Genomic DNA, 24733 nt, shown 5'->3' on the forward strand with positions numbered 1-24733 from the left:
AATTGTACATTTCTCTGGCTGGCCCTTAAAATCTTGCAATTGACTGGCAGGAAAAAAAACAAACAAAAACAAAAAAAAACTAGCAGTGAAAAATATCATTTAAAAAGAGTATATCTAATAAAAACCTCTTTTCACAATGGGAGATGACTTTCCATTTTCATGGGCAACTCAGAGACAGAGTAGATCATGGAACTATTGAAAACTCAAAGGAACATTTCTGAAATGGTTTTCTTCAGCCTCAGATGACCCCATCCAGTGCTATTATAAGATGGAATTAATTATTTGAAGTACAATACCCATAATAAGGATTACTGACTAGTTTACTTTGCATATCCTTTAAATATGTCAACATTGGTGATGGCAGCACTCTTTACTGTAATAAAAACACATAAGCACCATATATTTTTAATTTTACAAATTTGAGACAGAAGAGACCTACACAGTAAACTTCAAAGAGCTGGTAGGATTTGTATAGTAATTCCATATTTTTAAAAATCTGAATGAATTAAGAAACATTTTTGAAAAAGAAAACTTGAGAAAAATGGCACGTAAGTTTAAAGTGTGGTCTGGGACTGTCCTGAACATCACTTTATCTGAATTGAGGGAAGCACAAACCCTTTCTCTGCCTGTTCATATGTATGTGTGCGCACACACACACGTAAAGTTGCCCTGTTGGTAGTTAGGGGTCATTTAAGAGAATGAAAGCAATTGAAAAGAGTTTTCTGCAAATCATAACCTGATATGTTCCTGGGATGGTTCTTTCTGATATGTCAGATTGATTCAATACCAAAATAAACCTCCTGCATTTGTTCATTGCTGCTCTAATGTCTTTGTATAATCCATGGATAACTTAAATTGAAATTGAAACTCTCATTCCAGTTGAGTCTGGTTATTACTGTCCTCAAGGCTTTTGTCACACAAGACTATGGAGGGATCATCGCACAGTAAATTGTACCAATCCAGTGAATAAGAAGAATTAGCTAAATCAACCCCCTCACTCCCCCAAGCTCTTAGTTTTCTAGTCTTAAAAGTATTCAGTGTAAAAGTCCCTCAACCATGTTTCACAGCTCTACTGCTATGATTTCTTAGAACAAAACCTAAGTATCTTTCTAAAGGCATAATAATCAAAAAGAGCTTAAAATAAATGTCCCTAGTCCCGCAGCATCCTCCCTCCAGAAAAGCTTCAGTCCAGAGAATTTCCATGCCTAATTGAACATCACACAGAATCCTACACAGCTCCTCTAGTTGCCTACAGAAATCTCCTTTCCTAGGAAGTGCTTAGATGCCTCCTGGACAGTACTGTTCTTGTAGGCTCTGTCCTACCCATTTTTCTATCTCTCTGTCTCACCATCTGCCCTGTAAAACTCTCAGAAAAAAAAAAAATAATCTGAGTGATGTGTGGCAGCCACAAAAAGAGGCATTTTTTCTACACCCAGGCACAGCATTTTCAGTAATGCATAGAGTGTAAGAAATGGTAACAAATGAATGCTAAAGATATAACTGATAAAAGCCATCAATCAAAGTTACTAATAAAGTCTTTTAGATAGTAATTTGTACTCTTTGCTTTTACAAAGTTACAAAATTACAATATGTCATATGGAACCATTTCTTAGATACTTTATCCCAGCAATTATGGTTATATTTATAGCTGAATGACTGTTATTATTTCATATAGTAGTACAACTTTAATTATATGTGTGGTACATAGCTTATCTCCATGACCACTCTGTTCTTAAAACTGTTTTCTTTCTTTCCCGATATAGTTAACACTAGTTGTGGCTAAGCAGGTCATCTTGGTTGTATATAAGTTAGCTTGCAACCACCAGCTTTTCATGTCTATTTTCTGGGGCCATCCTTTTAAACCTTCAGTGAATCAGACAGGGAACTTTGTTGCCATCACAGAGTTAAACGTTTAATGTCCATTTCTGTGCTCTTGGCCCCTACTAGCTTCCTCTGAAAGATAAAATGGTATTCCCTCCTGTTCGTTACTGTTTTCCTGGTAAATCTATGGCTGCTAATACTGCTCTGTTAAATCATGGGCTCTTGTTCACTGCATTCGCAGACCCCACAGGGCCGGATACTGGTTCCTGCTCTGGCTGTATGAATAGGTTGTAAAACTGTCCCAAACTGGTACCTGGGGATTGTCTTGTCCTTACACCACTCACCCTTATGCTTACCCTCCCTGCTGGATGGCATAACTTGCCATCGCATTACAGCATGAGTGACACTGGCAGGATATATGGTTATCTGCTTCAGGGTACCAGTTGCAAGAAGATTGTCATAAGCAGATGAAACATAAAGCAGCCTGATGGATGTTTGTTATTGTAGGAATTAACTAAGCCACAGATAGCATGGTTAAGGATGCCACTAAAATCACTTCAGTGTTGCACCTTGTCAGATACACTGTATGGAGCACCTCTTAAATTTAATGAAATAGGTTTGTATATAACTTTATAGCTTTGTGAGAATAAAAACTTGTATATATATAAAACATAAGGAATGTCAATTCTGACAGGAGCAATGGATATATTTCTGTATAACTAAAGATGTTTCTACAAAGAAATGAAATATTAGCTTCAGTGATTGGCTTCTCTTCTGAAAAGAAGCCTGTGCATACTGAAGCAAAAATAAAACTTTTCCATTTAAAACAAGTGAATGTCCAAGAATGCCATTTTTAAACACTTCTAATTTTAAGAGCTAAGAGCTAGATAGGTTAAGGGATTTAAACATGCAGAAAATAGTCTTTAACACCTGGCTTTAGGAGGAAGTTGCTGCTACTGCAGGAAATAATTAAAGCTCCATAAGTTTGAATAAGAACTGAGGAAGAACGTGACTCTAGACCTATTGTTAAAAACTCACTTAAAGATGTGTCTTAATGTCTACTTTATGGACCGCATAACCTAAATACACAAGTATGCAAAGAATATTTAGAAATTCATCCCTACATTCAAGAAGGAGTTGAATCTGAAAATTCTACTGCTTCAGTAAATGCTTTTGGAGTGCCTGCTGGGGTTTACTCCTATTTCTTGCATGACACTGGCTTTTCTTGGAGTCAACAGAAACCTCAAGTGTGAGACTGACTGGATTGCTTTTAGTCCACTTGGAACCTAGGCAGAGCAAGCTACTCACTGTCAAGCAAAGGGAAGAGCTGCATGACACCTTGCTACATTCACCACATACTGCTCTAGGGAAAAACTGTCTAGGTCTAGTTTTACCCCCTTGTATAATAAAAACACCAGTGGAACCCTACTAGGGATGGTCAGTCCCAAGGCCTGGAGTAACCTCCTCTGTTGTGATATTGTTTTGAGAGCTTGTCTTGAAGAGGTTCAGAGGCAGATATAGTAGAAGCCCAAGCATGTTGTAGCCCGACACTGTAACCCAGCATGCTACAGAAAGGAATCAACTGAACCACCAAAGACAAGAAGACCACAGTAGGATGTACACCTGTGTTCTTTGGAAATCAGGCATCTAACTACCTATTTGGAGTTATGAAAGAAGAGAATACTTACCTTACTGTGGAAAAAGAGTACGTCTCTTTGTTGTTCAAATATGTGCAGGTTTTAGAATATCTATATTCAGGCTTTACTCTTTAACCTCAATTTTAACTAAAGGTAATCATATAATGGCACAGGCATGAATCCTTTTCCTAATGTTCATGTCTGTCAGACAGTTTAATGCTCTGTCTACATATAAAGGTGTCTGTACCCTAGTATAAATAAGGTTCTGTATAAAAAGCTTTGAATTTATGTGTGTTGGCTTCATTTAAAACATAGTGCTCTTTGTTAGTCTATCTTTAAAGCAGATTTTTGCCTTTCTGTCTACTGTTCTGAGCTCACTGTCTGGTATTTAAATATTGCCTAAATAAATTAATGTTCCGTTCTATTAATGTACAGTGTGTTCATAGAAAGTTTAAAAGTAGAATAAATAAAATGTTCTATCAATTGGAAGGTTGCTGTTAATACTATATAGTAACTAGTTTTCAGTGCTTAGTAAAATTTGATTATATTATATGCTTTATCATCAATATAACATATGCACTATATTTAAAAAAAAATAAATTTCCTATGTGAATACTGAACTCCTTCTAATGTAAAAGCACATATAAAATGGTCACAACACTGATGCAAATGTCCATGCTTATGAAGAACTGTAGCAGTCAACTTAAGCTCTGATAACAGAAACTAGCTAGCTATATGAAAGCAGGCCTTCCAGTTGTGTCAAAGGGAACAGAAAAGAGAAGCCTATACTGTAACTGTCATGTTGTCAAAAGCAGCAGTGTTGATTTTTTCTGTCTCTGTATTGCTGAAAAAAAATACTCCCAGATATAATCATCTTATTATTTTGATCATTTGGGAATGCTGATAAAGTTAGATGATAATGATCTGGGAGCTGAGCAGGGGCAGTTGTAAGCCTTGCATGGACTTTTTCCAAATCCTTACAAATATCAAGAGAACAAAATAAAGGTAGCATGATGCTTTGCCTCTAGTAATACCCTCTTCTCTAAGTCTGTTTTCACTTCGTTATCTACAGATTCCTCAGCAGACACATACTTTGTTTCTCATAGACACTACAAAAGAATTCTTCACAGAATTCTTCTCTAAGTCATGTTTTGTGGGAAAAGGAAAGGTTAAAAGTCCTCAGAAGGATAAGGACAGGGGGTTAGCTTAGAGTGTAAAGCTGGTTTGCTTCTGCAGATTAGTGAGGTCCACAAGGTTTTTTTTGGTTTTTTTTTTGATGGTGAGTTTGGTCTATAGGCAATTTATAATCCATCTCCAGGAATGCCTGCCTAAATATGGACATATATATTTGCTCTGACTCTAGTCTTTTTTGTTTGATTTGTTTTGGGTTTGGTTTTTCTTTTTGGTTGGTTGATTTTGTTTGGGATTTTTTTCTTTGCTTGTTTGTTTGTATGGATTTGTTTTGTTGTTTTTTTTTTTAATATGAATAGTTAATGAAAAATAAAGCATGTGTCAAATCCCCCAGATTCTTTAAATGGTGGCTGGAAGAATCACCCTTACAGATGTACTTCATTTGCGTTATAGTATAAGTTTGCCATAGTCTGATATAGGTTTGGCCACACTCCACAAAAATACAGCTGGCTGCTTGGATTCCACTTAGCAGCAAACTATATGAGATAACCTGGTAGTATTTCGTAATTAATTAATAAAATTAATGCCAGTGAAACAACATAGGTAGACAGTTGCACAGGTACACACAAACACACATTCATAAGACTGTAAATAAACATTTCACAGTCACTATCGTAAATCTATTAACCACCTTATTTACATTTTTTATTATCTTGCTCCTTATTTGCATGAAAGTGTAGTGATTATCATGTTTGTTTCAGATAAGTAAAAGCTGAAATATTGACATTTGCCTAGTTTAAGTATATCAAACTGGACTACTGTAATACTGATTATTTAAATATATAAATTCTCCATCCTTTTCATTTCTCTCCACTCCTCTCTGAAAATCACATGCTTGGTTGGTCTTGCAGCCAAATGTTGTTTCTATGAGGCTGCTTGAAAATGCAAGTCTGATGATGTACTGATACACAGATTATAATTACTTATTTTTATGTATATATTGATTTGCATTAATTTGATGTCAGATAGAAGAAAATAAATAGCTGAATAGAAGAGACTAACTGTCTTGAATAGTTGAACTAAAGAGTAAATTTGTTGAAGTAATGGTGTTACTTCTGAATATGACTGTTGTAAAAGAAATTTGGTATGATACACACTCTTATGTGACACTGCTGGTTGAATAAATAATCTGATTTTCTGAACAGAGCTACCTTGCCAGTACTTCTACATTTTCCCTTTACCTTACCCACACTGAAAGGAGGAAAATTTAATTTTTCTTTTACCTTCAGTGACACTAGAGGCAAAAAATACCTTGATCATCACTGATCCTAGAGTTGCATTTCATTAAATTTATATACAATTCCAGAAAGTGTGTTAGAAATTGACTTTAGGGAATCTATTAAATTTGCGATCTTGGCAGGTTCCCAAGTTTAATTTATGGTTTGGAGAAACATGGGATAATCATTGACACCCTTTTTCTGCTGCTGGGAATTACACGTGTGTGAATTTGTCATTTAATCCATAGAGAAGGTAGGGTCAACACTGACCAATCATGTAAAATATATACCTCAAGCCATTTTTATGTTGAAACATCTCAAGCTAGAGCAATGTAAGATTACATGAACTTAGATCAAGAGTGTATCATCAGTGGATTCGGCTTTCTTTTAAATGTGAATTGTAGACAGCAGAATTGATAACAACTGCTGTCTCATCCTGCCTTTTTCCTCCTCTTTAGATCATGTTGCATGTGTATGTAAATATAAGCATGTGTATATTTGTATAAGTTTATGTGCCACTGTTCTCAAATATATTATTTCTGGCAGTACTATGAAAGGGCGATTGGACAGAAAAAGTGCTCAAGAGCCTCTAATAGATTTCAATCCAGTCTGCCTGCTGCTCTGTTTTGCACTGAGTCAAGTACTTTTTTAAGATGATAATTGAAAACCTATCTTGTTCCTACAGAATGGCTTTGCTGTTGTAAGGCCCCCAGGCCATCATGCTGAAGAATCAACAGCCATGTAAGTACCAGGGAATATTGCCCATCTTGGAGCACTAAGGTTACTGGCAATCACCTGTGTTGTGCATGTCTCTGAAGAACTGTAATTGTTAGCAGATGACTGAAAAGGCTTTCTAGGTACTCCCAGAAGCAGATTTATGGCCTCAGAGATCATATAGCATTTTTCAAAATGCTCTGAACATAATTTATAGCTGTTTTCCTGACTGATTTGCTTTCTTATTTCTGTTCTTCTCTATTCCACAGGGGGTTCTGCTTTTTTAATTCGATTGCAATTACTGCCAAATACTTGAGAGACAAGCTAAATGTAGGCAAGATATTGATTGTAGATCTGGTATGTATTCTTGGCAAGCATCACACTTTCAGTGCATCTAGATAAAAGATAATGAATTTGTATTTGTATGTCAGACTTTCCTGGTTTTAATACCTACTAGTAACAAAGGTGTGCATTTCCTCTGTTTTTGGGAACTCATTAAAGCCAGGATGGCAGTACTGAAGCCATAAACATCTATGTTTCACTTTAATGGTGTTAACTGCAATTTAATGAGAAGAAGGTACAGATCAGGGCAACTTTTATGGTCCTTAAATGAATTGATACTTCCACCATTAAAATAACCCTACAGAACCCAAGTTTACTTTTCCCTACAGAATACAAACTTTAAATAGTCAGATGTGCTTTAAAGAATTTTGTTGTTTTGGTAACCAAATTGGCCACTTCCCCCAGCTAGCAATGATTCGACTTGTTGTGTAACTTTGGTATTATTAAACAAATCAACAGGTCATTCCTTCTAAGAAGTTTTCAAGTCATGTATGCCAGGTTTTGATGGTTCCCTGAAGGAAAGCTACGTGATTAAAAATCCACTTCATTGGATTAGTCTTGTATTTTAACAGAAGGCATTCTTACCCAATACTTTATATGTTTAACAAATGGATTATTTAAATGCAGATGACATTTGGCATGTTGTCTATATTATTTTCATGAATAATGAATTGGAGTTCTGCCTTGCACTTAAAGGATCAGCCCAATGCACAGCCCAAGGAAAGTTGAATGCTGATTTATGAGCACCATTTTTGTTTTCCTACAGTTCATGAGGAGGTGTAATAGGGTGTCTGACAAAGCATAGACAGGAAATGAACCCTGGCATCAAAACCTAGCCTGTTACATCTGCACTTAATTAATTTTTGCAGGTGATAAAAGATTTAAAGACAAAATATGTTAAAGGGTTTTTGAAGTGCAGGGCTTAATAGTCTAAATCTTGTTCATATCTGCACTCGTAATTAAATCTTATTGTGAAGTCATGGCCTTACCATCTAGCACTTTTGTTCAGTTAAACATGTGTACTGGCTGTTGAAGAGAAGCAGAGAAAGGGGAAGTGTGGGAGAAGGAGTGGCAAGTGAAAAATGACTGGTAGAAGAAGTATATGGGTAGGTTAAATATTCTTAAAATGTTTTTCAGATATTTCTCAGCATGTTCTATTATCAATTAGAAACATAATTCTAACTGCAAGAATATTTTTGAAGATTTCACTTCCACTGCATGTTGTATCTGTTTGCTGACTTGAATCTTAGAGTTCATTGAGTTTTACTGATGTAAATATTGGCCAAAAATGAACTCCATGTTTATTCTTGGTTTTTGATAGGAAAGGCCTATTCAAACTTTATATTTTGTGAATGTTTCTAAGTCCTTTTGATTGTAAACATTACATTTGTTTTGTATTTGACCTGCTTAGCCAATAAGCACTTGGGAATTCAGCTTCAATTTTTCAAGAAAAAGTTAGATGTACAAATCATTACCTGTGCAAATGATTACCTGTGAAACTGCCTGTCCTTACCTAGGAAAGTGAGTAGGAAATACCAACCTCTCTCTGACTCTGTCCCATTGGCCAGAATAACTCGGCTGTTGAAAAGGGAGAAATATGGCTGACACAGAATACTTCATTCCTGGAGCAGTTGCAGTCCAGTCCCTAGTCTGCTCTATGATCAGCACAATGATGTACAAAAATTCATATGGAAAATTTCTTATGTATGCAAACTACAGATAAATTACAATCCAGATGACATGAATTAACAAGTTAATAGTGACATCTTTATGTCCACCAACAGAGTTTTGAGCGTCCTTGGGAAAGATTGGAATTACAGATGTTAGACTTGAAGTTAACCTTTAAGACTATATTTTGATAGTGTCTACCACAGCAGGACCCCATGCAGGTTGGCAGCTATACATGATACTACAATGTAAATATTAGAAATATTCAGTCCCATACATTAAAACTGTAGTCTAGTTACAAATCAAGTGAAGCCTTCATAGAGGCTATATGTGTTCATACATAAATTTTTAACTTTTTAATTTTTAATCATTCTTTCATTTATTTCTACACTAAAATAAAAGACCTCTCTTTCAGCTTTTCTTTCTTTATTCCACCATTTGAATAAATCTCTTTTTTTTGAACTGACTTATATACCTGGAATGCATTCGATCTGCTAAGTGAAGAATATGAACATATTTCTCATGTGGTAACATCCGCAGTCTTAAACAACACACTCCTTTTTCTAACCAGAGAAGTTACTGCTCTTCAAAACCCAGTAATCCTTGGTGGAATTAAAGTTTAGACAAGAAAGTTACAGAATTTCATGTATTTGAATAATAAAAATTTAAATCATATTTTTTGTAATCTTCTTTCTATGCTTATTTAATATTTTTTTCTTCTCATTTGAAAAAAGTTACAATAAAAATATATCTAAAGCCCCAAACATGCATGGAAAAGCAAGACTAATTAAAGTAAAAATGAAGTCCTACTATGTTTTTATCCATAATCTCTGCAGATCTATCTGTATGGCCAGCAGAACTTCTCAAGATTGTTGTTACAATTCTTGTTCCAAGATCATCCATATGTGCATGCATGTTAGCATGATCTGGGTCTGGAGTAAACCAATTAATTCTGTCACATTTGAAGACTGAATGTGATTCTGGGGTTAGTCTGCATTCCAGATTTTACTTCCTTTGCCAGTCAGAGCCCTCATAATACTATGCTGGCTGCCTTTGAATCTCCAAAACCCTTATAGCAGTGTGTGCTTCCTTGTACCTCCAAAATATGTTACATTTAACCCTGGCATTAAGTTACAGTTGGGCTGTAACTTCATCCCCATGTTGGTCCAAGAACTTTCAACTGAGGAAAGAAAAGTAACTATTATAATATTACCCCACAGAGGTCCCAGAGGAGGTCCAAGTGAAGCACAATGCTGTACAAGTAAGGCTCAATCAATGTAGAGTCCTGAACAATGTGGTTGAAGGTCATGGGCTAGACCAGATGGCACAGAACACAAGCAATGCACAGTGCTTGCTGTGCCATTGGCAACACACACATAACTCCTTCCTGGAGTCTAGATATCCTGAGGAAAATGTAACCATTGTTTCTGTGATACTAAATTTGGTTCAGACCTCTTAGCATTCATATAATACAGTCTCAGTTATAGTGTTGCCATCCAGAAACTTTTTCTGTACTCCTTCTGAATTCTCTTGTTATATGAGAAATTTCAAAAGGATGGCTTAAGGGAGGAGAATCAATAATATTCATAATTTTTCAGCTTTTTACAAATGTAGAGGACAAACTTACAAAAAAGACTCATCTTTCTTTTGCTGAAAGGCAAGTGGATTTTCCATTTTCACTTGTAAAGCTTCTTGCATGTCTGACCACATAGTACAATAGTAGAACTGTGAAAACAAAACTAAAAGTCTACATCATCAGCCTTTGTTATGCAGATATACTGTCAGCATTTCTTTTCCAGTATTCCATTTAATGACAGAATTTCTCTTCACTGGCATTGTACAGTGTTTGAAATATGGAGACTGGCCAAGGTCACTCCTTGATTGGGGAAGGCACCATCCTATCTGCCAGATGATTTAATAGCTAATGAGATCATATTCCTATGTCTTCAACTGTTGCCGTCATGATTTTGCAAAAATGAAGTATGAAGTCCTTTCTGCATCTGGCATCTCTTTTGATGTGGATCTAACTGCTGAGGGACTGAACTGAACTGGATGTTTCAAGAGAGCCAATTTACTCAGCTGGTCGCAGAGCCTTTGACCTCAGTAGTGGAAACTGGCAAATCAGTGAATATACTTATATTTAGTCTTCTGTCAAGAATTGTGAAAAAGCTCTGTAAACCATTGATCCTTCTGCAAAATACTAGTTTGCAGTTTAAACATTAGTCTTTCTTCAGAGGCCAATGAGGCTAGTTAATTAAGCCTGAGGGGTTATGAACTGTTGGCAGTTAATAAGTCATAAAATTCCTCCATAAAACAGGATGTTAGATTCCATCACTGAGGCAAGGAGTACAAAGAGCCGGTGTATAAATATCTAATTGTACAAAAGGACTGGGATTTCTCACTGACTGCTCATCTGGAGTCTCCAGGGCATGCTCACTATGGTTTCCTGATTTTTAGAAGCCAGTTTAAAAAATGAGTGCATTAAAGAGTAATTTGCCTGAAAGTTCAGGAAGTATGGGGTGGTGAAGGGAGGGGGAAAAGAAAGACAAAAGGAGGGCAAGGGAGAGGGAGAGAAACAGGGGTGGGAGGGGGGTAAAAGAAAGCAGAAGTGAGCTCTCTACACTGAGTTGGACATTATTACAGTTGTCATCTGTTTTCTTTCTCCTTTAGGATGTTCACCATGGCAACGGTACACAGCAGGCTTTTTATGCTGACCCCAGCATCCTGTATGTTTCCCTCCATCGCTATGATGAAGGCAACTTCTTCCCCGGCAGTGGAGCCCCAAATGAGGTTAGGTTTATTTCTTTAGACCCCCATTTTTATTTGTATCTTTCAGGTAATTGCATTGCATGATTGCCCCTAATTTTCTTGTCCTTCTCTGGTTCCTTAAATTACACCAGATTACCAAATTGTCTACTGGGAGCAGGGGACCAGTGGAGAACAAGTGCATAACCCAGAGTAGTCCCTGTCAAACAACGCTGGGCTGATCTGACATGTTGTTTGATGTTTGTTTCTGAAGCACACAAGAAATATTTCTTCTCTCCCACCCCCCACCCCCCCTTGCTTTCCCTCTCTTTTCCCCCTTCTGTTTTCTCCTCTTCACTCTTTTTGGCATTTTATTCCTATTTTTCAGGTTGGAAGTGGCCCTGGTGAAGGTTATAACATAAATATTGCTTGGACAGGTGGCTTGGATCCTCCTATGGGTGATGTTGAGTATCTCACAGCATTCAGGTTTGTATCTCTTTCTTTTAAAGTTCTGAAAACTGGATATAGAACATAAGCACATGAACAAAAGTGAATAAAATTTTGCAAGACAGGAGAATGACTCAGGGTGAAACTAATTTAATGCCTGTGTCCAAGTATACAAAAGCTTAGTAAATAATAAAAATGGATAATTTAATTGTTGTGATCATCCACTCAGAATAATAATTTTAAAAAATCTATTTAATCAGTCACTCATTTTATCATTATTATATCATGCCAGAAAAATGACTTTGAGCTTGTTCACTTCTCTACCTACAGAATTTAAATGTAAGCAATTATATCAGGCAGAAGAACGTTACTGTTCAAACTCACATCAGTTGCAGTTACATGCAAGTAAAGAAGATGATAGAAAGCAATATGAAGTATGGTCCAAATCTAGCATTCTTCATGCACTTAAAAATCTCATTGTGATGACACAGATTTGACCAACTGGCTTTTTCTATGAATTGCAGTAAAGTGTAATTTACTTAGAAGTAAATATCTTCTATTGTGAAAATTAAGTTAGTTGTAAAATGTCTCGGTAAAAATGACAGGAAATATTGCATGCATAAAAGTATTTCTCTTTACTTTCAATAGCTTATTCTAAATGAAATTTTATTCTTTCATAGGTAATGCATCATAATTTTTAGTCTTATTTTTATGGGACCAGAGGAGATAAAAGCTGTTTAAAACACACTCTTTTAGAGTTTCAGTAGTCCTGCCTTACCTACGCCATTTTCTTGCATTGTAAGTAGTCTAGTGAAGGGTTTAGTGGGCACTCATCTTTCAGGACAGGGCAAAGGCTACGTGTTTGAAAAGTGGAAACTGATATGCAAGAAAGGCAATGAGAAAAGTAACGTATTTCCAGTCACTTTCAAGACTTCTAGTTTGAAGTAGTGCATTTACCTTATATAGCTTTTGACTATATTCTATTGATAATGTATCACAAAAAATATAAAACCTATTTTTTATCTTTTCTGTAGCATTCCTGTGCAGTCCATGAAATAATATGCAGAGGATCAGATAACAACACACCTGAATTCAAAGTATAAGCCCTAGACACAGAAACAGCATTGCACATTCACAGTATCACACTGTTGCTGTGGAAAGGTTTCAATATTATTTACAATATTTGCCTGTATTTAAAAAGAGTCTAAATAAATAGTGGCAGGCTCCAAAGTCTGTACTCCTCAGTATTTCCTCAAGCTCTTTCCAAGATCTTTCTTATTCTTTGATGAGATTTTTACTGAAGTTAGGGGACTGGATGGTTAAAATCACTGTTATTAGTGTCTGCTATCAATACCTCTGGTATGATCATCCCAAAATTCTTGGTTTGGATCCAACTTGTCCCAGTAATGGCATAGGTAATCTGGCCATCTGATACGGTGGAGAATGGTGGTCCCAACTTATTGAACAAAAGGTTCATGTAACTGACTGCAACCATAATTGGCACCCCTGGTATCCTGACAACAAATACCTGGGCTTAATAATGCCTTGTCAAACATGTACTTTGCAGTTCTATTTTAAGACACGCTAGTGAATAGTTTGGAGCAGCTAGTATTGCTGCTGTACCTATTGCTCTGCTTCAGTTTTAAAGGGATTTCAGTATCTGTTCCTGAGTAAAGCAGCACTATTCAGGAAAATAAAATTCATGTAAGCTACTACATGCTGGCTAATCATTTGCAGACATACCACTAATATAAATGCTTAATTTTTTAATTTTATTTTATTATTTTTAATTTAATATATTAATTTATTTATATAATAAATATTTTTTAATTAATTTATTACTTAATATTTAAAATTTATTTTCATGCAGGTAAGTTCAAAGTCAAGGTTGAGATCTGCCTTAAAAGAATTGCTGATGGTACAAAATTTAATTTCAATACATACATTTAATTTCACAATTAATGTTGTAATTAATGTGAAGGTTGTATTTTTTAATATAATGCTGTTGACTGATTACAATAGTTATTACTGTTTTCCTTTTCTCCAAAACAGCAGGATCGACAGGAAATATTTCCCTACACCCTAAGACCATTTGTGCTTGGGCACAGTCATTGTGCCCTATCTAGGGATTATTGATATGGATTTGGTATGACTGGTATGACAAATCTGAATGGGGATCAATGAAGCAAACAGCATGGAACTTTGAAGGGTGAATAGAAAAATCTGTAACTTACATAAGAAGAACAAGGTAGCTATTTTATGTGCATCTGGTCTAAATGTTAGCTAAATTTATGACTCCTAGTAAAGAGACAACCTATGGAACAGAATCTAGCCCTGCTATTATCCAAAATTTCAAACGTCATGTAGCCTGAGTTCTCAGTTTTGCCAGAATTGAGCGGCAGTCAAGAGAGATCCACAGTTCAGTCATTTAGCCATAGATAGAAAAGTACAGGCTTCAAGAATTTCAGGAGAAGAGCTGCTGAAATACCCCCACAAGTCAGCTGTTGTTTTGGAGTTTTGACCTGCAACAGGTCAGATTTTAGGAAAATAAACAGTGAGTTATGTAGCTAGGAAAATAGGCTTGATTCCCCTCCTCCCGTTTTTTTTTGTTTTTTTTTCTTTTTAGATACATTGATTTTAGAGACACATTTACAGGGAAGATCGAAGATCCAATCTAAGGGATGGGTAAAATATTGAACATCCTCAATTTTAAGACAAAAACAAGGGACAAAATGGAGAGATTTTCTCTTCATACCTACTCCCCAGTAGACAAAGAGGTTATGCAGTTTTCAATCCCTAGCAAAGTCAGGAGAGATGGTTGGTGAAGGTCCTCTGCAAAATATCCAGGGTGTGAGTAAGTTTACAGATAGGTGGAGACTGTATGGTAAGAAGCTGAAATTTCCTGTTTTCTGCCTGCCTTGAAAGCCTAACCCTTTGAGTTCTTAGGAACTGAGAAATTTGCATTAAAATCATCTAAAGCTCCCTAGGGGGTACATATAACCTTCACTTTCTCACCAGCAGAGCCCTAGTTTCTTTCCAGAATTGCACCAAGCACATATTTGAAGTGTCAGCAGCCATGACACTAGGTAGCTTGTTACTGCTTGATTGACTGTCAAATTTCACATTCTTCTGAATGATGTCCACAGAAATAGAGAGGGAGGCTTTTTTCTGACTCAGAGTTTTGTCTATAATAATGTATTATATATGATGATGTAGTTGATATCAGGTATATTGTTCATGGGCCAGAATTTATTTGTAGAACAATATAAGTATTTACATACATACACATATAGGGAGCTGAATATTACTTATTTTACACTGCATAAATGGCTAGATTAATCTATTTTAAGTACATCTTGTTGGGACTGAATGAGATCCCACCTCACTCTTCCGCCACACTGTCCAAGAGAAAATATTTCTATTTCTTCAGGGAAAAGCAACTTTCATGTGTAAAAATGCAGAAAATTTGAATATGATTTAGAGGCATAACAGAATAATCACTTCAAAGGCATGATGAGTGAGTGGCTCCTTTGGGACTCTATTGTGAAACAGGAAAAATTATGGTGCTGGTTTGTGTTTGCCATTTTAATTTCAGTGCTACATGAAGAGACTTTATTGTATTTTTAAACTAACTCTAGTACAAAATGAAATTTTAATGTCTGTAACTGGATTGAAGATGAAGACTGCTCTTTCATGTATAAAAGAATACATTTTCCTTTCCATTTCTTTCCCATTGCTACTAAGAAAATATATTTGCCTGTGCTAACTGCAAGGACATAGTGTAAAATGTAGGAGAGAGAAGTTTCTCTAGAATGGAAGTGTAGTAATTGAATCACTGTACCTTTTAATTTTTCCAGAAAAGTTTTGTTTGAGGTTTACCATAGTTAAGCAACTTGTCTACAAAAAACCTTGAAATAATGTCCTTTTTTCTAAAGTGCAAGTATCTCTTCCCCTGTTAACCAAAGCACAGTTCATTATTTTCAAGACTTCATGTATCCTTCCCTTCAGAGAGTTTTGTTTCATCATTTACTGCCATCTATTCAGGTTGAATTTGCTTTTATCTCTTTGAAAGCAATAGAAGATGGTAGCTCTTTTCTAAGAGGATAATTCTACATGAGTTTATGAGGATGTAATCCAGTCTCTTCTGCCAACAGTTATAGAAAAAATAAGAGCAATAGTCGACTACTAATGTTCAAATAATTATTTTCATAAGCTCCGCATTTTACCAGATGGGCTCAGTGAAGGAGGCAGCAGACAGAGGCTTAGGTCTGTGTTGTACATGCACACATGTATAGGTATATACTTGGAGTTTACAGAAGACAGGCGAGATGTGCTTCTATAGAGCAGAATATAGAAGATGCAGGATGCAGTGGGAACAAATGTGAGTGTTTAGGAGAGTCAGGGAGAAGCAAGAGGCAGAATGAGACTGGGGTGTGCCTTCCAACTGCTTTGCACTGCTTCTATTTAACAAAGGAGCTGTAAATTTAGCTTAACCAGCCAGTATGCACTGGCTGCTTTTCTCTACTCCAGAGGAGCATAAAACAGCCACAGCATATCAATGAACCTGGCCATGAAAGCTTACATAAAATGAAACGTATGTGTGTGTGTGCTTCTTGGAATGATTAGAAATAACTCATGATAATATTATCTTTGAGTTCCAATTTTTAGCAGACACATGTATGACTTTAAGGAGGTGAGCAAATTCAAAAAGCATAGGAGATGTTAAGTCACAGTTAAGGATGACTTATATCCATGATTCAATTTAAAATACAGGACAAAATTTATAATTGTCAAAAAAAAATTATCTAAAAAGAATTCAAAATTAAAAATCCTACTTGAAAACCTATATGTTAAAGTGAAATGTAAAAATGAAAGAAAAGTTGTGCAGAAAATCTACACTCTATGTTACAATTCTCAGTGCTTGTTTGGGGAGAAAATAAATGTGCCTAAAATTCTGTATTTTGAATTCTGATATATTCATTGCAGACTTGTGGACTTAAACATAATAGTTAAATTTATTTGAGAGATTGCACTGATGTATACCAACCCTTTTTGTGTCTTATTTTTATATTTTCTGATCTGATGACATTTAAATTTGACACTTCAAATGAAAAACTTTGTAAATGTACTTTTGTTGGTTTTAAAATATATTCTTCTTTTCATATTCTTCTGTTTCAGCATAGATACTGATATGAATTTTTTGACTCTTTAAATTACAGTTTGATACATAAACCCTATGGAAAACATTATATGGCTGTATTTTCCTTATTTTTTTCATATAAGTAGACATAGACAGTGTATTTGTATATATTATTTTAATTTGCCTTTAAATTTCACTTTTATAACTTTTTGTTCATTAAGGAATTGGAGATAACTAATTTTCTGTGTATCCTATCGGTATTGAATTTAATGATCTTAATGTGTGTCTGAAAAAAAAGTTCTTTGTTTCAGCTCAAATTATTAGGCTTCCACTTTCATTAAATGTCTGTTTGTTCATGTATTACACGTGTAGATGAAATGCTTATTCTTGGCTATCCATATTTATTATTTAAATATATTGCATTATCTGTGTCATTTCCTTTCCTATTTGTATTCTCTCAAGCTACAATATTTCTGGTCTTTTCAATCTCTCTTCATTTAGAAATATTTCCAGTTGCCAAGTCATTTTAATTGCTCATCTCTGAAACTCTGCTATTTTATAGAAATGAGCTAAATACACCACATGAGGGCGAACCATCAATTTATATTATTTTGATTATTATCATGGCTTTTTTTGACACCACTATTCTGCAGTATTGCATAACTAAGTAGAAATCTAGTTTCTGGTAAGCAAAAGAATGTAAGACACAAAAATCAACATTTTTCCTGGCTCTACCTATTTACAGCAAGTCATAGAACAGTGGTGTACTGTGATAATGTTTGATGAATTCCACCAAGAATAGCTTTTGAGAAAAAAATGTTCTTTTAAACAATAATTTTAAGTACCCATAACTTATTGTTATTAATTTTTATGACTGTAATCTCCAGGGGCTGCTGGTGAGGCTGTATTATGCTAGACTGGGTCAAAAAAAAAATATGGTAAGACCCAGTTTCTGCTTCAAATATTAAGAGATAAAAAGACAAAAGCGTGGGAGAGGAAATAAAAAAGCCAAGTTAGCTGCGCAGTCTCATGAGTCAAGAAAAGACTCATGAGTCAAGGAGAAAGAACTAACATCTTCAGAACTGTATTATGTCATCAGTGAACTCCATTAGCAATAGCTTCAGACAAGCAAAATGCCATGTTCGTATATACTGATGGAAATAAATTATTTCTCAGTATTTTGCTTTACAATAACTCATAAAGATTATCCCAGCTATTGCTCTTTCTTCTTCCTATTTGCTGACAGCAGTGTATTCAGCATTCCATGCACAAAGAGGAAGGCAGAATCTCTGAGTCATATGTATGACAGACAGGTAATGATTTACTCAAATGTAGATGGACATTATTGAGAGTGCTAATCATCCGCAATCCTTCTGCACTGTCATAGGCATAGTACTGCTTTTATGAAGAAAAGTATAGCTGAACAGAACACAGTCATGGAAACTCTAGGAAATCTATACAATGATTTCTGTATAGATGTATATAGTTTGCCCTCAGTCACCCACAGCATTCTTCAGAGTCATAAGTTAACAGTTTCAATCAGTTTTTAATATCTGATTTTGTCTACTTCTTCCAAGTATCCCTTAAAAATGAGCATTTTAACCAGTGATATCTTTCTTTTCCCGTCTGATGTAGAAAATGTCTTAGGCGAATTCAAAGAAAGGTACACCAAATAGCTATAAAAAGATGTCTTAGGAGTGCACGAGCAGTTCCTTTTGAAGAAGTTTGAAGAAGGTAGAAGTTTGCTTGGACTAATATTTTTTAAATCTGCTTAGAGTACAAGTTTCATGTGTAAATATTAAATAGTCCTGAGGATTTGTGGCTTTCGAATATTTTTCTGAGTGTGGTGGGGGAGGGTTTATAATAATGGTAAATTTTCATGCTTTTTTCTTGTTTCTTGACAAATGTTCTGAGCGTTCAGATGATTGGTATCGTGGGAATAGGGACAGAGTCCTTAGGAAATGGAGAAGCAGAGTTAAAAGCATTTGAAACACTGGTATAAACAGTTTTTCAACATTTTTTTGTACTTCAAAGTTCACCATAAAACTAAAACTGGCAACAGTGTTTATAACCTGCGACCTCTTGTTCTTCCTACTTGTTTATTTTTATTTGGAAAAATCTAACTTCTTCTCACCAAACTACCATAAATTTTCACTTTTACTGTACAAGGATTTTTAAAACTGCATATGATGCTCCTCTCTTTCACTGAATGAAATCTTTCATTACAGAAATTAATTAGTGTCGGTTTACTTTTCTACAGATGCGCAGTTTCTTTCATAGACAAGGCAGAGTAGGCGGTGGAGGAGAAAGGATAATAAAATATAGCATGTGTCAGGTTTATGTGGTTCAGGTTAAAAACTATTTGATTAAAACCCCAAGCCATACATGGCCTGTAGTTTCAAAGTACTGAAACGTACCTTAGCTCTTTTCCAATATAACCGTTTTCCATTTTTTGTCAAGCCAGAGAGATGAAAGAATAAAGGTGTATGGATAAAGACTTGCCATATTGTCAAATACATTGATGTAAAGGTGAGAAATATCACCACAAAGATCCTGGAAGAAGTTAAACAGCAGCAAGAGCACAGAAGGTATTTTTTTCCTAAAAGTCAGAATATCTGTGGCATTTCAACAGAGATAAATGTCAGGTCTGAATTAAAAGTCCTACAGCAACACTGAGCCAACTGTATAGATATCCAGCCCCAATTTAAATTTTGCTGTTTTATAATAACTTTTGAGAACTACACTGTAGCCTGTAAAAAATATCCACATGTTCTCTGCTGGAACAGCTCCAGACTGTAACAGAACCACTAGATTGCACCCTGGTGCTTTATGTATTGTTTAATTGTTTTCCTTTGGTGGATATTTTTATTAAAAGCCCATTATCCAGAATCAGACAGAAGTGTTGTTTCAAGAACAGCAGAAACAGAGGTCTTTCAGCTACACGGTTCTGATTAATGCTTTCTTTACCCGGCTTAGCTAATGAGACCTCCACTATTCTTCTTTTAATTCCTAAAGAAGAAAAAGAAGTGGGAGTTTATTTTGCTCCTTTCAAATATAAGCAGGATTGCAAAGAAGTATTATGAAGTTCTGTGTGCTCACGCACCTGTGTCTCAGTGTAAGTTTGTGTGGGTACCTCCAGGGTATGCCTCTGCTTATAGATGTCCTCATTGTTTTGGACCAGTAACTCCTTGGAGATATTTTTTAATGATTAAGGTGCTACATTTTAGCCACAAAGTAATTGAATGAAAGAAATAAGTATTTTTCATAGAAAGTATATTCTAGCAAATAAAGCTCCAATAATTCTGAAGAAAAATAGAAAAATCTGGCAAGAGTCAGATTTTGAAATCCTGAATTTTGCTGAATAGCACTCTGCTCAGACCTGCAAGATCTTATTAGGTTTCTTATTACTGGATATTGTTGGAGCCCCAACTGAGTATTTTATTACTTTTTTTAAGTCAGCTTTTAGTCTTGTGGAGAGATGTTTAAAACTATGAAAATATAAAAGTCTCAAAAATGGATATCTAATGAAAAAGTTCATGGAGGTCTATGACTCATGATTATGTGGTAGTAACAGTAGTGCTTGGGCCACCAGTAATCACATCAAATAGATGCAGCTTCTTGCAGAATAAATTGCTTCCCAGTGTGAGGGAATCCATCAGACTTCAAACTCCTAGACACTGTTTCTTACAGATAATATAAGAAAAACGTTCAGTCCTTGAAATCATGTTTGGTATATTTGTACATTTTTTCATGCAAAATGGAGCCTTTGTCCTGTGATCACATATACTAGGGTCAGGATTCAGAAGTAAACTGATCATTTGTGTCATTAAGTAATGCAAATCTCAATTCTGCATACCAGAATAAGTCATTGCTATGATGTAGTGTTGTTACTTATATAAAATAGTAGCTTCCTGCAAAAGTCGTTGTTAAAAGAGTTTGTGAAAGCAGAGGCTCTTCGCCAAGTAAATGTTTCAGGATCTTATCTTAGATACTGTGACAATATTTAACCTAATTAAGCAATCAAATATTTAAGATTATATGCCAGCAGCTTCATGAGTTGTTATATCTTGAAATAAAAATAAGCTTTCAAAGTATTTCAGTAGGTGATTCATATATTTAACTCCTACAAGTGTTCTAGCCATATTTATGTCAGGTGTTAAAATAAAGCCACCAAAATTATTAATTTATTACAAAATATTATGAAAATTGAACCAAACAAATCTCAACACAGTATAAAACCAGGCTGAAAAATATCTACATCTGGGGTGCATTTCTCCTATGTCATGCATAGGAGCGTACATGCTTATCAGATGATACAAAGTTGAGGGCTGAAGGGAAGAAGAAGCTTATTTGGTTTTTTTAATCCCTTACAGTAAATCAGCTGGTCTCTGCTGCTTTTCACTCCTGTCCAGGGTGTGCATTACTAAGTAGAGATGACCAAAGACAGTAATTCCAGTAAATAGCAACTGTCAGTGGTTTTGACATGTGATTTTTTTTCTACACTGGAACAAAACCAAAACTATTTGAAATTTTCCAAGAAAACAACTAAGTGTGCGTTTCAAAGCCTTTCATGACAGTGTTCCTTTCTAGCCTTATGGTGAGGACATTACCCTAGGAAGCAAGAAAACCTTCAGTGAAAAATCCATTCCCTGAATGATTCAAAAAAATTTCTTGTCCTCTATTCTTACAAATCAGGTACTCGAACCTGACCTCATCACATCTGAAGTTAATGCCTTTGATGTCAGACTCCCATCCCCCCCTTAAAAGAAGTTTCCCTTTGAAAAGTACAGTCATTACATCTACAGGCTGATTAGGCTGATGGGCGAATGGGGGCTAATTATCTCCCTATCCAATCCAACCCTCCCATGTCTTCAATAAAGATATTTACAGATGAAGAAAGTATTGTTGTTAAACCTCTGTAAGTGCTTCATTTCCTATGTCTCAGGGACTTCTCACTCCTCATGCTTCATTAAAATCTGCTTCACTGCCTATGTGATGAACTCTCTATGGAAACTGATTCCTCTTGGATCTGAAAATGGCAATTTATTATCTGCTCATTTACCTCATTTTGTTCTACAAAGAAAACGTCTTTCAAAAGGTTACCCATAATTTTCAATATATTTCTTCTTAGGAACTGCAAGCAAAACCAGGAAAAGAAATGTAGAGTTTGTAACAGCTTAAACAACCTGTGATTTCCAACTGATCATGAAGGAAGTGATTTCATTCTCAATCTGAACCATCAGGCCACTGCTAAGAAGTATTAGCTGCCCCTGAAAGTGAAAACATGCAGTGGATGAGTGTTCTTGAATTAATTTTGACTTGCTCTGTGTCAAGTTCAGTCACTGGCCCCTATGCAAAATATCACTGAACAAAATAAGAATTTTTGTTGTTGTTTTTTGTGGTCTTGCAGAGCAAATTTAAGAATGTCAAAGTCTTGCAAATGCTTTTCTAATAGTACTAAACAGTAGACATAATTTTCCAATATTTAAAATACTCCCTCCCCTGCCCCTTTGCCTTTCACTTTTCTCTCTTGCAGTCATAATTTGACCACCCACCAAATTCTTCACAGCAGCCCTAACTCCCTTTTTCCTCCCACAGCTCTGTCCTATGCCTCTGATCACACAGTAGCTCCTCATCTGCTCTCCTTCTCAAACTCTTTGCTCAGCACCAGGCCTCATTCTCTCTTATCTTCCTATCTATTTGATACACAAGCTTTCCTCTTCCCTTATTCTTCTATTAAACCTCTCATTCCCTGCACAAGAGGCTTTTGTCCCTTGTGATACAAGCGTGTTTCATTGAAGAGTAAAAGTTCTAAGTTCTCTGTCATCTTCCTTTTATCCCTCTCTATGCCCAAGACTGTTGAGTTTACAGATTGCTGTCTGTTCTCTGGATCAATTCTAGATCTTCAAAATAGCATCTCAGCCACCTCAGGCTTCCTTTCCTCTGGAACCATTCTTAGCAAAAACCCCTCCTAGCCCAAAAAATCAGGCTGTATTTCACTTTAATTTTCCTTATCCTGTGTGTCATCCACTTCTATTGACCCTGATGATCTTTGTCTTGAAAATTCATCCTTCCTTGGCTTCCATGTTCGGTAGCGCCTGGCCTCCAGCCAAGATTTCAAATAGCTCCTTTAATTATCTTTTGGAAGAATCAACATTTTACTCCTTAAGCTTTCTTCAGTGATTCTGTGACATTCTGCTTTTGGTCTTGGTCCCTTCTATTTCTTTGTGTCTGTCTAGAGGACAGTGAACCCAAAATGCATATCCAGTTACTGTTTGACAGAGAATTACTTCTCTGTTCTAGGTATGTCTCCTCTACATTATGAAAATCTATAATAACTTTACGATATACTAATTGGGCAAATTTGTCTTTTGTTCAAACTCAACCTTACCACACTTTTACCCCCAAGCCATTCTTACTGCTTCCTGCTGCCACTCTCTATAGGCAAAACCATTTTCTATCTGACAGTCTGACAAGTTCTTGTGTTATCTTTGACTTTCTCTGTTTCTCTGGGCCTCTCAGTTCAAGAAGGACAGGGACCTGCTGGAAAGAGTCCAGCGCAGGGCAACTAAGATAATTAAGGGAGTGGAGCATCTCCCTTATGAGGAAAGACTGAGGGAGCTGGGTATAGTTTAGAGAAGAGGAGACTGAGGGGTGACCTTATTAGTGTATATAAATATATAAAGGGGGAGTGTCACGAGGATGGAGCCAGGCTCTACTCAGTGGCAAACAATGATAGGACAAGGGGTAATGGGTACAAACTGGAACACAAGAGGTTCCACTTAAACTTGAGAAGAAACTTCTTCTCAGTGAGGGTGACGGAGCACTGGAACAGGCTGCCCAGGGAGATTGTGGAGTCTCCTTCCCTGGAGACATTCAAAACCCACCTGGACACATTCCTGTGTAACATTATCTAGGTGTTCCTGCTCCGGCAGGGGGATTGGATTAGATGATCTTTTGAGGTCCCTTCCAATCTCTAGCATACTGTGACTGTGACTGTGACTGTGACTGTGACTGTTGGAAGTCACAACACAGCAATGTCTATATTTTGCAAATTCTTTCTGTAGCTTGTCTGAAATACAGAATATGCTACCATTATAACCAGCTAAGGTGATTTCTAAACTTCTGCTATTTTGTTTATTATTGCGATGTCATTCTCAGAATGCTCTGATGAATTTCATTTTCCAGATCATGACATTAGGTATAGGTTTTCCGCTTCTTTTCTGGTGGTAATGTTCATACTTGTAGGGTATTCTCATAAGCAGTTACAAGCCTACTTCATTAACCTCCTTGAAATCTTTTATTACATTTCTATTTTGCTATATGCCTCCCACAAACTGGGCAGTAGTGAAATTTCTATACTGCTAAAATTGCTTCTAATTTTCTAGCTTGTTCAGCTTCTCCCTGTAGTTCCCCAAGTCTCCATGGAATATATAGACAGGAGTCATCTTTTTATTCCTTCTTTGTAGTATCTTATGCAATGGGAGTTTTGTTCATGGCAGTACTTCCAATACACTGTACTAGTACAAATGGGTTTGTTATCATTAAGGCTAATAGTAAGATGTAAGGAGTTAAAAGATTAGTTTGGGAGACGTAAGCTGTTCCTCTTCCTTCCATGTTCCATGAGGGCACACATCCCTGATACTGGCGACAACGGCTGCATGTGAGACATGGGATCACACAAGCTGGTGCCCTGGCTAAGGCTAAGGCTAGGGCTGAGGGTAGAACCAGACTAGAATCTGGTTCTCTGATATGGTGTGAAAGGGGGTGTTGTCCCCCTTTTGAAAGACTTGAAACAGAGATGGAAGGAT

The 24733-nt window shown here is 36.1% G+C and overlaps 1 protein-coding gene across 2 annotated transcripts in view; it reads left to right on the forward strand.

Moving 5' to 3' along the window:
* The window catches only part of HDAC9 (histone deacetylase 9), a 385328-nt gene that overhangs the window by 280557 nt on the left and 80038 nt on the right, over positions 1–24733 (forward strand). For both annotated transcript variants that reach the window (XM_057406208.1, XM_057406209.1), the window contains exons 19-22: positions 6552–6607; positions 6850–6937; positions 11261–11380; positions 11724–11821. In XM_057406208.1, coding sequence (XP_057262191.1) covers positions 6552–6607; positions 6850–6937; positions 11261–11380; positions 11724–11821 — 362 coding nt within the window. The remainder of the gene's footprint in view (positions 1–6551; positions 6608–6849; positions 6938–11260; positions 11381–11723; positions 11822–24733) is intronic.

Source organism: Pezoporus wallicus, unplaced genomic scaffold (genome assembly GCF_028554395.1).
Source record: "Pezoporus wallicus isolate ANWC-B61680 ecotype Strahan unplaced genomic scaffold, APGP_CSIRO_Pwel_v1 contig_5879, whole genome shotgun sequence".
Classification (NCBI taxonomy): Eukaryota; Metazoa; Chordata; class Aves; order Psittaciformes; family Psittacidae; genus Pezoporus; species Pezoporus wallicus.